The 15,071-nt window shown below is 38.5% G+C and overlaps 2 protein-coding genes across 3 annotated transcripts in view; both read right to left on the bottom strand.

Moving 5' to 3' along the window:
* The window catches only part of LOC123715790, a 121,495-nt gene that overhangs the window by 36,954 nt on the left and 69,470 nt on the right, over positions 1-15,071 (bottom strand). The gene's annotated exons all lie outside the window — the stretch shown is intronic.
* On the bottom strand, positions 1,936-3,558 carry LOC123715791 (tubulin beta chain). Its single transcript, XM_045671099.1, has 2 exons — positions 3,400-3,558; positions 1,936-3,278 (listed from the first exon to the last, which is right to left on the bottom strand). The coding sequence occupies exons 1-2, from the start codon at positions 3,454-3,456 to the stop codon at positions 1,992-1,994; spliced, it is 1,344 nt and encodes a 447-aa protein (XP_045527055.1). The 5' UTR covers positions 3,457-3,558; the 3' UTR covers positions 1,936-1,991.

The raw sequence follows: 15,071 nt of genomic DNA, 5'->3' as shown, positions 1-15,071 counted from the left end.
TTAAAGTATCAATTACTGCGATAGAGCGGCAGAAACATTCCTGTACTTGAAGAAATGTAGGTGAAGTTTCTCTAAGTTCCGAGTTAAAAAAAATGTTTCACAGAACATCAAATGTAGTTATATCAACGGCAATGTGTGAATTCTTAACAAATATTAAGATCTTATCATACATGTTTTCCATTGACTCTCTAACACCATAAAACGTGTACCTCATTAAAAGCTTCTTCATCTTCATCTGTGGTGTCATTTTTATTAATTATAATTTACGAATTGAGAACTTATCATAGTTTTACGTATAGTTTTTGTTTTGTTTTTAATAGTAAATATTGGCTACAGTTCAGAGTTTGTAGTTTAAAATCTCATCAACAGTCAGTGTATAGGCTAAGCCTGACGCTGTTATGTGGGATTATAGAATTATCACATCTGGCTGCGTCTGTCAGGTCGCGATTGGATCACAGTTTCTACACCTACACTAACTAAAAACAGCTATTTTCGCTCTTTTTAGGTCTGGGCCTCAGATTTCTGTATCTGTTTCATGATCATTTGTAAATCGATTAGGCAAGTAGGTGATCAGCTTTCTGTGCCTGACACACGCCGTCGACTTTTTTGGGTCTAAGGCAAGCCGGTTACGGTCCGAGCTAATGTTAAATGCGCACTTAGAAAGAAAATCCATTGGTGCACAGCTGGGGATCAAACCTACAACCTCTGAGATGAGAGTCGCACACTGTAGCCACTAAGCCAACACGGCTCCTTTTGATATAAAAATACCACAAACTAAATGACGAGTCACAAGATTCGATTATCAATTTAAATAAATAGGTCGCAAATGATATATTATTTACTCACTACAACATCTATGGACTGTTTTATAAGGCCTATGAACGTATGTAGTTATTTGTCTCACTGATTACTACTGCGAGCTCCAAGCTGGCTATTGTCACATTCTAAACTATTCTGTAAATAAAATAAATATGAAGACACGGTTGTCAAGCTAATATAGCCTATTCAAATTCAAGTAACGGACGCTTATGTGTAATATTACGAACCACATTGCCTTATTATTAATCTATGATAACACACTAAATTGGCAAGATTATATATAAGATATTATAATTCTTCAATTCCAATGTAGCAATTTCTTACTTAATTCTTTTTCTCTATAGAAAAATCTTCTATTAAGAATCACGAGTACTTTCGTATGGGCAATTTTTTTTAACATAAAATTTATTACTTACGAAACACATACACTTCTGTTGTGTTAGTTTCTACACACAGAAAAAATAAAAAGATCAATTTTTTCTTTTAGGAATAAGGTACATTTTAAATGTGTAATGTGTGTGTTGTGGTTGTAACTGGGTCAGCATTATTCTGTGTAGCACACACAACATTTTATTTTAATAAAGAAATACCGAATCTGACACTTATCGCTAAATTAACTAAGGTTGTAGGCTAGGCTAATTTAAAATCGGTTTCAACCATTCGTTCATAATTCCATGAAAGGATTCTGAGAATTTCCCATGTTTTATGCAAGAATTGTAGATTGGAGTTCTGAATATACAAGTAGTACATACCTGCTTTTAATTGAGTATTGAGAATTCAGTTTGACGAACTGTTAGTATGTTATTTCAGTAAGAATATCTAAGTACTTTAGTACAAGTATTGATAAATGATAATATAATTCGAATAACAAATATTTTAAAATGAGTTTTGCCTATTTTGACTTACCGCAAACTTCGGTGTACGGTGATTGTGAAAGATTTTATGAACCATTTTTTATTTATTATAAAGTAATAATAATCTAGTAACACTACAACCGTATATGGGTCAGATGTCTAGTTCTCATCATATCGTAGTTAAATTGTGACGCCATACAGTATTAAAAAGATAATCCAAAGTGAGTCATCACAAATCTTAAAGTAGGCAATAAAAAAATTATAAAGCGCAATCAAATATTTTAATAAAATAAATCGATAAAAGAATCTTAGAACAGTCTAGTCTCCTTCATCTCCACCCTCCTCTTCTTCATCAAATTCGCCTTCTTCCTCAGCAGTGGCGTCTTGGTATTGCTGATACTCAGACACTAGATCATTCATGTTACTCTCCGCTTCAGTAAACTCCATTTCATCCATACCTTCACCAGTATACCAATGTAGAAAAGCTTTACGTCTGAACATAGCAGTAAACTGCTCAGAAATACGCTTAAACAGCTCCTGGATAGCCGTGGAATTTCCAATGAACGTTGCCGACATTTTCAAACCTCGAGGCGGAATGTCACAAACGGCTGTCTTAACATTATTCGGAATCCATTCCACGAAGTAAGAAGAGTTCTTATTTTGAATATTCATCATTTGTTCATCCACCTCTTTCATTGACATACGTCCTCTGAATATAGCAGCAACTGTCAAATACCTTCCGTGACGTGGATCACAAGCAGCCATCATATTCTTCGCGTCAAACATTTGCTGTGTCAATTCCGGAACAGTCAAAGCTCTATACTGTTGACTGCCTCTAGATGTTAAAGGAGCAAACCCAGGAATAAAGAAGTGAAGCCGAGGAAAAGGTACCATGTTCACAGCTAATTTCCTCAAATCAGCATTTAATTGACCAGGGAATCTGAGACACGTAGTTACACCTGACATAGTTGCAGATACAAGGTGATTCAAGTCACCATACGTCGGGGTCGTTAGTTTTAGGGTTCTGAAACAAATATCATATAGTGCCTCATTGTCAATACAATAGGATTCATCAGTATTTTCTACCAGCTGATGTACAGATAGAGTTGCGTTGTATGGTTCGACTACTGTATCTGATACTTTTGGTGACGGTACAACACTGAAAGTATTCATGATACGGTCAGGATATTCTTCACGGATCTTTGAAATGAGTAGCGTTCCTAATCCAGCGCCGGTCCCACCACCCAGTGAATGTGTAAGCTGGAAGCCTTGAAGGCAATCACATCCCTCCGCTTCTTTTCTTACAACATCTAATACAGAATCAACCAATTCTGCACCCTCTGTATAGTGACCCTTAGCCCAGTTATTGCCTGCACCAGATTGTCCGAAGACGAAGTTATCTGGCCGAAAAATTTGCCCAAATGGTCCAGAGCGGACGGAATCCATAGTGCCAGGTTCCAGATCGACCAAGATAGCTCTAGGCACATATTTGCCTCCGGTTGCCTCGTTGTAGTACACATTAATACGCTCTAACTGAAGGTCGGAATCGCCGTGGTATGTGCCAGTTGGATCAATGCCATGCTCGTCCGATATCACCTCCCAGAACTGGAAACCGACGATTTATGTTACTGCACGGTATTATATTAGCTAGACGAAATTATGTTGCTTTTAATGTTTTTAATGGGCTGGAAAATTATGTTCTTTTCGTGTCGAAAAATATACATACCTTAGCACCTATCTGATTACCACACTGACCAGCCTGTATATGTACGATTTCCCTCATCTTATTTTATATTAGAACTTAAATAATCTTTCCTTGAAAAAATATAGACCAACTTCACGTCCTCAACCAACTAGACAGACGAAACAAATGCACCAAATTCAAAGATTTCATCTCGCATTCCATATAATTTCAAATAAAAAAGAACATAATCATATATAACCAACATTGGCATATAAAAACTTTTTTAGTCATCTTAATCAAATAAATTTTATAAGAATTTTACAAATTTAATCATTCGGTAAATAAAAACAAATATTTAAATGCTTCTCAATATCGTAGGTTCGATCCCCGGCTGTGCACCAATTGAGTTTCTATGTGGGCATTTATGACTCGTGAGGCTGGCCTTAGATATGTCACCTATCTACCTGCTTATTAAGAAAAGTAAATAATCACGATATTCTGTATACACTGATAATTTTCTTAATACAATATTGTACATTGTCTAAAAACCTTATGTAACTACTATTTCCTGACATATATAATATCCAAACAGATTCACCGACTTAATGCTTAACAGAGAGGGCGAAAAATCCAAAGTTCTTCGATCAGGTGAAGAAATAAAACAGACACTTTTTTGCAGGAATTGGGCCACTATAAGCAATTTACTAATAATAAGCTTTTTTGCGTTTCCGTTGAATAAAGTTACGAAAATGGGGGTTAGTGCAAACTCGTCGAAATAAATTGTCGATCAGTTGAGCCGTTCATTTGCACTCTTGCGTTAAACGGCGGGCTCCAATCAGAATTTTGGTGGAGAAATTTCACATTTACTCGACCGAATTCGCCTGATTTGTTAATGCTGATTGCGAATCTGACATACCTAAACACTATTATAAAAAGAGAAATTTAAAACATGTCTTTTGAAGCTTACAGCTTGTATAACAATTGTGTCTGTATAATTATTTTACGCTTCTTAAGTAAATAAAATCAATTTTTCGTTTAGAATTATCAAATATGAGTCTATTCTTGTTTTGCTTCTCACTAACTTTTAGATGTTTTAAGCAACGCTTTATCAATACAATAATTAAAAAGGTTTATATGTTATCACTGGATAGGTTTAAGACGTTTCCTATCATATATAATATAAAAACGTTATCATTATTATATTGAACATTTCTTTGGGGGTTACGATAATGTTGTTTAGACCATGGTGTTATGGTTGTAGGTGATTAAAAAGAGTGGCGAAGAGCTTATTGCCAGTTCTTCTCTTCCATTCTACGCCCTTGATTTGAGAAGTGGCGGGAAATTCAGTTCATAAGTGTACATTGAATATATGAATAAATGATTTAATATTTGAATTTGTTTCTTATTTAAAAACACAGATGTCGTTTATGTCATTTGAAAAAATACGCTGCTAGTTAATATTAATAACTACATAATTAATTTAAAGAAAACACTTTAAATTCATTATTATAAACTTATAATTATTTTACATACATTAAATTTTTCCCGGCGTTTCGCGTGCTTTTCCACATTAAAAAAGTGTTTTCACTACACTGGACTATATTGCTCTTTATTAACCTTATTTTGTTGACAACTGTTCGCGCTAAATCGGTGTCAATCAAAGAAGGATGACAATAGTCGATTTGACTTTGACACACGAACCGGAGATAGGAGGTGGTGTCCCGGCGTAATGGCGCAAGGGAGTGAAATTTGAACCGCTGTCGCGTGCGCACTAAATATATACCGCATTTACTTCTTTTTATTATACTGATACGCGACAGCCGAACCAGCGCATATTATGTCACCGAGGGAAGGGAGCATCCTGGATATAGCTTCCGGATACCCAGGCCCACACAATAACAGTTAAATGTAGTTATTACGATTTAAACTATCCCTCGTTAAACATTAATCCGTTCACTATGTGTGAAGTGTCTAATTACCTGAAAGGTAATGTACCTGCTCCTGAATATTGTATGAGTGTCCGAGGGATAAGAGGAAAAAGATCAAAGATCCGAAATTTTATAGAGCTGTTATTACCGCCAGATAAAGAATTAAAACTTTCGCATGTTTCGTGTATACCTTTTTATATAAATTACTATTCTTTAAATGAGATCGTATAGTAAAAAATAACCTGAAGTAGTACCTAATTTTATATGTAAAAGAAATAGTATTTCAGTTTTTAGGAGGTGTGTCTGATTAACAACTCTGTATAATTCATCAATTAGCTGAATGGACAAGTTTCAAGTCAAAGGATCTCGCAAAAGCATCTGATGTGTAAATGATCTCTGTCCCTTTCTAACTTATAATAACATCATACGTTTATCTTGTTTAGTGAGCCCTTTGCCCTGAACCTTCTAATTCAACATATTACCTTCTTCAAATGTTAATTGTCCTACAATTTTTTTTCTTTAAAACAAACATTTCATTCAACTAAATGAACTTCATAAAGTGCAATTTTTGTACGGCTTTGACTTGTAAATTATTCTTAGTTTCCAAGCTATGAGAGGAATCCGAAAACATTTTTTATGCATATAATTCATGGTTATTGAAGTAACGTAAAGTATGTAGTCTTATAATAATACCAATAGCGCTACCACCTTTAAGGTTAGGACCTCCAATTTCTGAATCTGTTCCGTGATCTTTTCCTTTACTGTACGAGCTAGTGTTACGTGGTGACATAGATAGTGAGTCCACCGGTCCACAGCCAGAGATCGAACCTACGAACACCTACCACTAGGGGATAGGAATAGAAATGCACTAAAGCGATTCCACTTCAGAAACGAAGCTGCCTGCAAACCGATTCTTAAAAGGCCGGCAACGCACTCGCGAGCCCTCTCTCCCAATATCAAATAAGTCTCCAGCCCGTTTGCCCTCTGTTCTAATAAAAAAAACTCTTAGAATGGAGCGACTTAGGTCTTAATACCAATGGCAAGTTCTCGCGAGCTCTCTGGCATTGAGTGTCCATGAGCGGTATGGGCGGGTATCACGTAAGTTCAGATATTATTTCACGGTTAAACGATACAGGCAATTCCGCCAGGTTCAAAATAAACGTAAATACAATTGATCATGTCTCATATATTCGAATATATGCGGAATCGACCAACGTTATCCGATTAATTAATCTAATGGATCGGAGTGCTGCCAAAAACCAGTGTTTGTTGCACGTGTTCATGGACTCCGCAAGGCACTAACATTAATGACCAAATAAGATTAAAAAACATTTCCTAGGAAAGGATTAATTTTAGAAGTAACTAAATTCGATATGCTCCGAATAATTTATTAAGAGACCTTTTAAATGAACATCAACAACAACCTAGTATTATTGTATTGTATTGTAACAAATCGGTATTGTTTTTGAACACTTATGAATTTCGATATAAATGAAAATGATTCGTAAAATGGACTTTGAGGAAGGTTTTTATGGAGAGAAAAACTGTATTAATCATAAAAATAAAAATTTAGTAGTAATTTGATCAGTAAAAATAAAAATAAATTAATGGCGCTACAACCTTTTTAGGTCTGGGCCTCAGATTTCTGTATCTGTTTCATGATCATTTGTAAATCGAATAGGCAAGTAGGTGATCAGCCTTCTGTGTCTGACACACTCCGTCGACTTTTTTGGGTCTAAGGCAAGCCGGTTTCCTCACGATGTTTTCCTTCACCGTTTGAGCTAATGTTAAATGCGACCTTAGAAATAAAATACATTGGTGCACGGGGATCGAACCTAAGAACTTAGAGATGTGAGACGCACGCTGTAGCCACTAGGCCAACACTGCTTAATTTAATAAGTGCTTAGGTTTTTATTGCGGAGAATCGTACAGTCTAGTACAGAGTAATGTAATGTAACAGTGTTAATAAATAAAATAAATAAAACTATCACATTAAGGCAAAACGAAGTTCGCGATTTTCAATAAAAGAAAGATTTAAATATACATTCATTACCAATTCCCAAATCAAGCGCGTAGATAGAAGAACTGCTAGCAAGAAACTCTCCACAAGCCTTAAGAAAACTAACGTGCTCAGCGTAATTGCCTTGCGGCAAAATGATAATTTTAAATTATCTAAGAATGTAATATTTTACCTTTAATGAACTAAGTAATTGATTACTAACTTAAGTTTTATCATCGGACATCAAGGTAATACGGGTTTAATATCGTATTCTGCAACTGAGTTTTTTGCCGAGACCACCCCTATGGGGAACCAGTTACCCACTGAAGTATTTCCAAACCAATTCGGTCTCTTTTCTTGAAAGACCTAATTAAGAATGTACCAGTTCTTTAAAGAGACGCAAGTCACTCGCGAGTTATCCATGGGCAGCGGTTTCACTAAACATCAGATGAGCCTCCTGCCAGTTGGCTGAAAACAGTCTTTATATACAGAAAATTACACATGGAATTATTAAACGTATTAAATACAATTTCTTCAATTGCGTTTCAACAATCGAATTGAATTATACATATCAAATTAAAATTAAGCACACGTACTAGTCTACTCGTAAGATATAGTCCCTACAATATAACAAACGGGTCAAACAGATAACCTCCTTTTCCGAAGTTAGCTAAAAAATTACCAATAGGTAGAAGTGTATTTTTTTTCCAAATCTTCACGATACAAGTATTTTAAACTGACAACTGGCAGAAGATAGACCTCAAGTCCGTTAAAACCTCTAACCTCTTTAATATCTCCCACAATCTCGTCTGACCCGCGAGACCGAGACGCGATCTCCTAATGCCCTAGCGTAGGTCATTTATTCGCGCATTATGGCCCCTCCCTTATCCAGAAGCTACGGGTCCTCCACGATCTGGAGTTTACGAGCGTCAGCGTCAGCGTCAACTAAGAATAGGGATTCCCACCCGTAGAAGACGCCGACGCTTAACGGATCCTGGTGATCCAATCGCTGAAGCTAATGCCAACGCCAACGGGCACGACAAAGCAAAATCAGATAAGGGTGAGGGTCTCTCAGCCAACCCCATTCCGGCCGAGCTACTCTCGCCAAGACAGCACGAGATCAGCTTCTAGTCCCTTCAGGCCAACAGTGAGGTTGCTCCTAAAAAGTTTTCCCTGGCAAAACGTGTGCCCCAAATAGGTATTTTTTATTTTATTTTATTTAAAAAGGCACAAAAACGAAACACTTGACATACAAAAACAAGATACATGCATGTGCATCAATGACAAGTGTGCACAACATTTAAAGGGAAACATAACAATGACAAAGAGAAAATAACTTAAACATTAAAAGTAAAAGACAAACTAGACCAAAAAATACAAAACCTACGCACTTGAACCTGCTAAGGTACGTAAATATATACAAAAAGTTGTTACAGTTCGTTATTTGATTTTACGAACTTTTAGTACGAACAATACGTTACATTTCGCAACTAAACAAATTTTAGAATTTCACAAGTTCGATCTGTCAAAAACCGATATTATCGTATTATAGAACTAATTAATAATAGTATAAAGTTCGTGTTAACAGGTTTTCGTCTAGTGAATATAATCGCAACCTATAACAACTGTTTAAAACGACATCAGATTCCGGGGAAGAGCCCACTTCTCAGATGGTGTCCTCAAAACTTGGTGCGAGGATACCTACACGCTGGGATGGCTTACCGGAGCATGCGATGTCATCAACAATCCGATACCGGACACCAAACTGGTGGTACGGCCTCAGTCAGACATTCCGAAGAAGGTGCCGTGCTTACTGCATGTTCCAGAGTTCACTGGTAGCACGGAAACTTTACGGAAACTGATCACCAGGCAAAACCGCCACCTAAACATCAGATCTTGGACCCTGACTCACGAACGTAGAACACAGGACCCGACAGGCGTATCTTTGTTCCTTCGTGTTCCGGAATATGAGATCTCAAAGATCAAGGCACACGAACGCCGCATCTACTATCTGATGGGGAACATCTATATCCGAATTCTGGAAAAGGATGAACCCTCAGTGGTAGCTGCCGCCACAGTAACTACTGCCAGTACATCGGGGACGGGATCCTCGGGGCCAAAGCCGCCCTCGTCAACGACGGAGATAGCCGCGGGTGCCGAGGTAAACGTCCCCATGGAGACAGTTCAACAACCACCCTCACCGGTGCAACTAACCTCGGATGACGAGTTCTTTCAGGAGACAGGGGGGAGTGAATTCAGCGACAGCTGTTTGCGCTCCTCCCCCTAACCGGACTGACCTTATCCAGACCAACCTCCAGCACAGCCAAACAGCGTCGGCTTCACTACGCAGACTGCTGGAGACCAACCCGAAGACCATTGCCGCGATCCAGGAGCCGTGGATCAGGAATGGCAAGGTATGCGGCCTGGGTAACACCGGTGGTAAACTTTTGCTGGATACCTCAGTAAGTAACCCAAGAACCTGCATTATCATACCTAAACATGTACCAGCATACCTAATTAACGAACTGTGTTCAAGGGACCTTACAACCATTAGGTTACCTAGGGACGCACATCCAGACATCGTCCTGGCGTCCGCCTACTTACCGGGTGACGAGGACGTGCCCACTCCAGAACTCGGCCTTCTGGCTGACTACTGTGAGAGGGAGAAACTGGAGCTTATAATCGCAGCAGACTCCAACGCGCACCACACGCTATGGGGTAATGCAAATACCAACGCTCGAGGTGAGAATATGCTTAACTTCATTCTTAGCAATAATCTTATCTTAGCAAACAGCGGCTCTGAACCAACCTTTATCAACGCACGCTCGCAAACCATAATCGATCTAACAATGGTGACCTCTGGTCTGTCAGATCACATACAGGATTGGCATGTCTCCAGAGAGCTATCATGCTCAGATCACAGGTGGATCCGCTTTACAATCAAAGGGGAGCTACCTAAACCACAACCACGACGCATACCTCGGAGAACTAATTCAGTAAAATTTTACAGTATAATCGGCTCAGAGGTAAGCAAACTAACAATACCAACCACCATTGATGTACAAGACATAGACAAACATGTAAATAACCTAACGTCCCTACTCCAGACCAGCTTCGAACGGTCGTGTCCCCTTACCATGCCTAGGTGGGGGAGTAGACATAACTGGTGGTGCCCCGAACTGGAGAGACACCGAAAGAAGGTCAGGAAGCTGTTCAATAGAGCAGGAAATACCCGTTTACCTGCCGACTGGGACAAGTACACAATCGCGAGAAGACGATTCAAAAAACTTTTACGTTCTAGGAAGCAAGAGTGCTGGAGACACTTCTGCACCAGCATTGAAAGCAACAGCCAGGCAACCAGAGTGAAATCATGCCTCTCTAGTGAGCCTTATCACTCAATCGGTTGTCTTAAAAAACCTGATAAATCATTTACAAAAACTGATGCAGAAACATGTGAACTACTGATGGAAACACACTTTCCAGGCTGCATAATTGCCAACGACCAAGCATGGCAACCCTACTCAGAAAGAGCCACCACCGACTCAGACTGGAATGTAGCTCACAAAATAATCACAAATGAAAAAGTAACATGGGCAATCAACTCCTTCCTACCATTCAAAGCGGCTGGCCTGGATGGCATCTTCCCAGGCCTACTAAGATGGAGTGGAAACCTTTTGGTGGACTATCTTGTCTCAATCTTCCGAGCATGTATAGCCCACCGCTACATACCTTTGAAATGGAGGGAAGTGAAAATAATATTCATCCCAAAACCAGGCAGAGAGGACTATACCCAGGCGAAATCCTTCAGACCCATAAGCCTCACATCTTTCCTGTTAAAAACAATGGAGAGGCTTGGAGATCTGGAAATACGTAGCCAGGTATCGCTATCCAAATTCCTGCACCCAAATCAACATGCCTACAGCCCAGGCAAGTCAACGGATTCATCACTCCACAACGTTGTGTCTCGCATTGGCGACTCCCTGAAGTTAAAACAGTCAACCCTTGGTGCATTTATTGACATCGAAGGCGCTTTTGACAAAACAAACTTCACGAGCATTACCAGAGCACTCGTTACATGTGGAGTATCTGTCAGCAGAGGCTGTCCGCAAGGTGGTGTCTTATCGCCGCTACTGTGGAACCTCGTAGTTAACGAGCTCATCACAGAACTCAACGCTGGCAACCTCTACACAGTGGGTTATGCGGACGACATAGCTATCTTGATATCGGGAAGCTTTGAAAGTACCCTATGCGATCTCATGGGAAGGGCTTTCAAAGTAATTGAGAGATGGTGCAACAAGCACGAGCTATCTGTCAACCCATCAAAAACAGAGTTAATACTCTTTACAAACCGTAGGGTTCTGGGACCACACAGGCTTCCAAAACTCTTCAACACAGAACTCAAACTCAAAAATGAAATAAAGTACTTGGGTGTGATTCTGGACAGTAAACTGCTCTGGAACAAACACCTAGAACACAAACTGAGCAAAGCAACGATCGCCTTCTATCAATGCAAAAAGATGCTAGGCGTGAAATGGGGCTTATCGCCTAAAATAACATTATGGCTATACACTGCCATAATCAGGCCAATGCTGGCCTATGGAGCCCTAGTTTGGTGGCCAAGATCTGAACTTCAAATGGCGATCACGAAACTGGGACGCTTCCAAAGGCTTGCTTTGTCCGCTGCTAGCGGTTGTATGAGAACAACTCCGACCGCAGCAATGGAGATAGCCCTGCAAATCTTACCTCTAGACCTACACATACAGCAGGAGGCGGCACTAGCGGCCATCAGGCTTATGGTATTGGACCTATGGGGAAAAAACCACTACAGTTCACACACAGTGATTCTCAACAGGGCAATAAAGTACCAACCTCTTATAGCTGCGCCATGTGACAGAATCACTAATCAATTAATATTCAACAAGAAATATCTTATACAACCGAGAGAAGAGGAGCAAGATCAGTCGCCCCTGAATGAGCTACGTATATACACTGATGGTTCAAAAACAGGGTGTGGCTCAGGCGCTGGTATTTTCTCCTTTGATCTCAACATCAACATACACCTACCTCTGGGCACACAAAGCACAATCTTCCAATGTGAATGTGTCGCTCTAACCGAAGCAGCCAGAGCCGTACAGCGGATGGGAGTCAATGACTTTTACATTAAGCTCATATCGGACAGTGCATCCGTGCTGATGGCGCTCGGTAACGAAAACACAAACAGCAAATTAATACTGGAGTGTCACGAAGCACTGGAGGCAATAGCTCTAACAAATAGAGTTACCTTACAGTGGATTAAGGGACACAGTGGCTCTCTCGGCAACGATGCAGCCGACGAGCTTGCGAGAAGAGGCTCTGGTATGATACCTGCTGGCCCGCATCCGCTCCTCCCCTTGCCCTTCTCGCTAGTTCGAACCTGGATTCGCCAGAGATCCACTGTACTCCAGAATCAACGATGGTCGCGAAGTGTAGATTGCAAACAGTCCAAAATGGCTCTGCCGGCTGTGAACCCGCAACTTACTAAGCGACTTCTAAACCTGAACAGAACCAATCTCAAAACAATCATAGGGACAATCACGGGCCATTGTCTCCTTAACAAATCTTTTCGTCCTAGGCGCAACAGACAGCCCCTTGTGCAGAGGCTGTTTCAGCGCAGAGGAATCAGTCACCCACGTAGTCCTGGAATGCGAGGCTGTGGCTAATCAACGTACAAAAATCCTCGGAACAGTGAGGTCGCTCCGCGAGGCCTGTGAAGTGCCCGGGAGACTTCTGTGCTTCTGGAAGGAGTTGGGCTGGCTAAATTAGCCAGGGCTTCTACGCACAACGGACCGACTACGTGTCTAAGTGCGGAAATTGAGTCCACCTACCTACCTACCAACTGTTTAAAAATATTTATCAGTATAAACATAAAGCAACCAATTCATTAATATCTGGTCTCGCAGATGAAAATCCATTGTATTATGATTTTATAATTAATTTTTAATCCCACCATTTAAACAAGTATTTGTAACGGTTTGATTTGGATTAAGGTTGATGAAATTTCGTGGTACTTTTGTTTATTAACAGATTTCAGTTTTATTTTATTTACGTGTGAATAAATGAAACAATTGTTTGTTAGACATTGATAATATGTTAACATACGAATGTTAAAACCATCGGTGTTTAACCAGATATTTTATTTTAATAAAACAAATATACAGTTTTTACAATCTTCTTAACCTGAATAATAATATTTAAAAAATATAAATATAAAATGAAATCAAATTTAAAAAGTGCGGTCCCTGTGGCAGTAAAGTATTTATTAGGTGCTCACATAATATAAAATTGGCGTTTTATCGTACGGCCAGTACTTTACGTACTTTGATCTCAAATATTTTTAGGAATTCTAAATTCAATTTTTTACAAGTACATCGTGCATTTATTTTTTGAATACTATAATAATATCTATTACTACATCACTTTCCCGTTTTAATATTTTTTTAAAGATTTCCACTTAAATCTCCGTTCTACATATATGTTTAATAATTAGAATAAACAATATTACGAATACTGATTTACGATGCTTAGATATAGTCATATTTTACAGTAATAATTATAAAGAAAGACTAAACAAAGTATATAACATCTTCGTATGTTGTACTTCGTAAGTTTTAAACGATCTTTCATATAAAAAAATAAAAATTCATATAAATCGCATAGTCGAGTGTGCCTTTAAACCTATTAAAATCATTTTACATACAAATGCAAAAATTGTTTGAAAGCATTAAAATGCATAGAAATAGATTCGGCTGTATAAAATTTTACTCCCGATTTTACAATGATTTTTATGCAGCTTTTTTGATTGTTCCGTGTTTTTTATGTTCTACAGTTATTAAGACAAGTATCGTTCTGTATCTACCTATAGTTTTCACCTATACCAAAGATAAGAAAAATAGGTAAGCCGCTTAAACATGAAAGACAATCTAAGTAAAAATATTATTAGGTTAAAGGCAATTTTTTATTTAGTGGGTTATTAGAGGGTCGTCGCTTTAAGAGTTCTTTTTCTTAGCCTACCTTTTTAGTAGCGACATATAAACATATGGAATATTTTGCTTTGTTACCCCGTAACGACTGTTCGCTTTGCTCGGTAAGTTACGTAAATAAAACTAAAATATTCAACTTTTTTATATTTTAACAATGTGGCCATAAAATCCTTCCAAAAGGAAGGAATAAATAATAAAGTGATCTTCGAATTTTAAGCTAAGTCAAAATCATTGCTTAATATAGGCAACACAATATTTTTAATCGCCAAGTTTTGTTGTGTTTTAGATAATGTCTGTAAGCTGCGACCATTACACCATCTTCCACATGACTTCTTATGACTTCTATTAATAGCTAATTAACAATAATAAAATATATTAAAAACATGGATTTGTCCTCTAAGCAATATATTTTGCGAATCCCTTTTTATTTATATATAGTCTAATATACCTTATTTACCGGAATGAGTTACTCTTTCTTTAGCACGATTTAACGCAAAATTTACCTTACTACACGATTTAGATTGTACACGTTTTGATCAGCTCTATGTTCTTGTTTAATTAAACTAGTTCTCTGACCAGGACTCTGGACTCTGTCTCGAAACCGGTGTCTTGTCAGCTTTCAAGACCACTCGGCAACAAGTGTATTCTAGGGCATAATTAATGTAATTTTTGTTATATTATTTATTTCGGAAAATTACAAGAAAGGCACTGATTTTGCGTTTCCAAATTGGTTATAATAGGTCCCGAAGTTACATCAATACGTGCCAC

The sequence above is a fragment of the Pieris brassicae genome, chromosome 10 (genome assembly GCF_905147105.1).
Source record: "Pieris brassicae chromosome 10, ilPieBrab1.1, whole genome shotgun sequence".
Classification (NCBI taxonomy): domain Eukaryota; kingdom Metazoa; phylum Arthropoda; class Insecta; order Lepidoptera; family Pieridae; genus Pieris; species Pieris brassicae.
The sequence above is the reverse complement of the archived record's forward strand: the minus strand, read 5'-3'. Positions and strand labels throughout refer to the sequence as shown.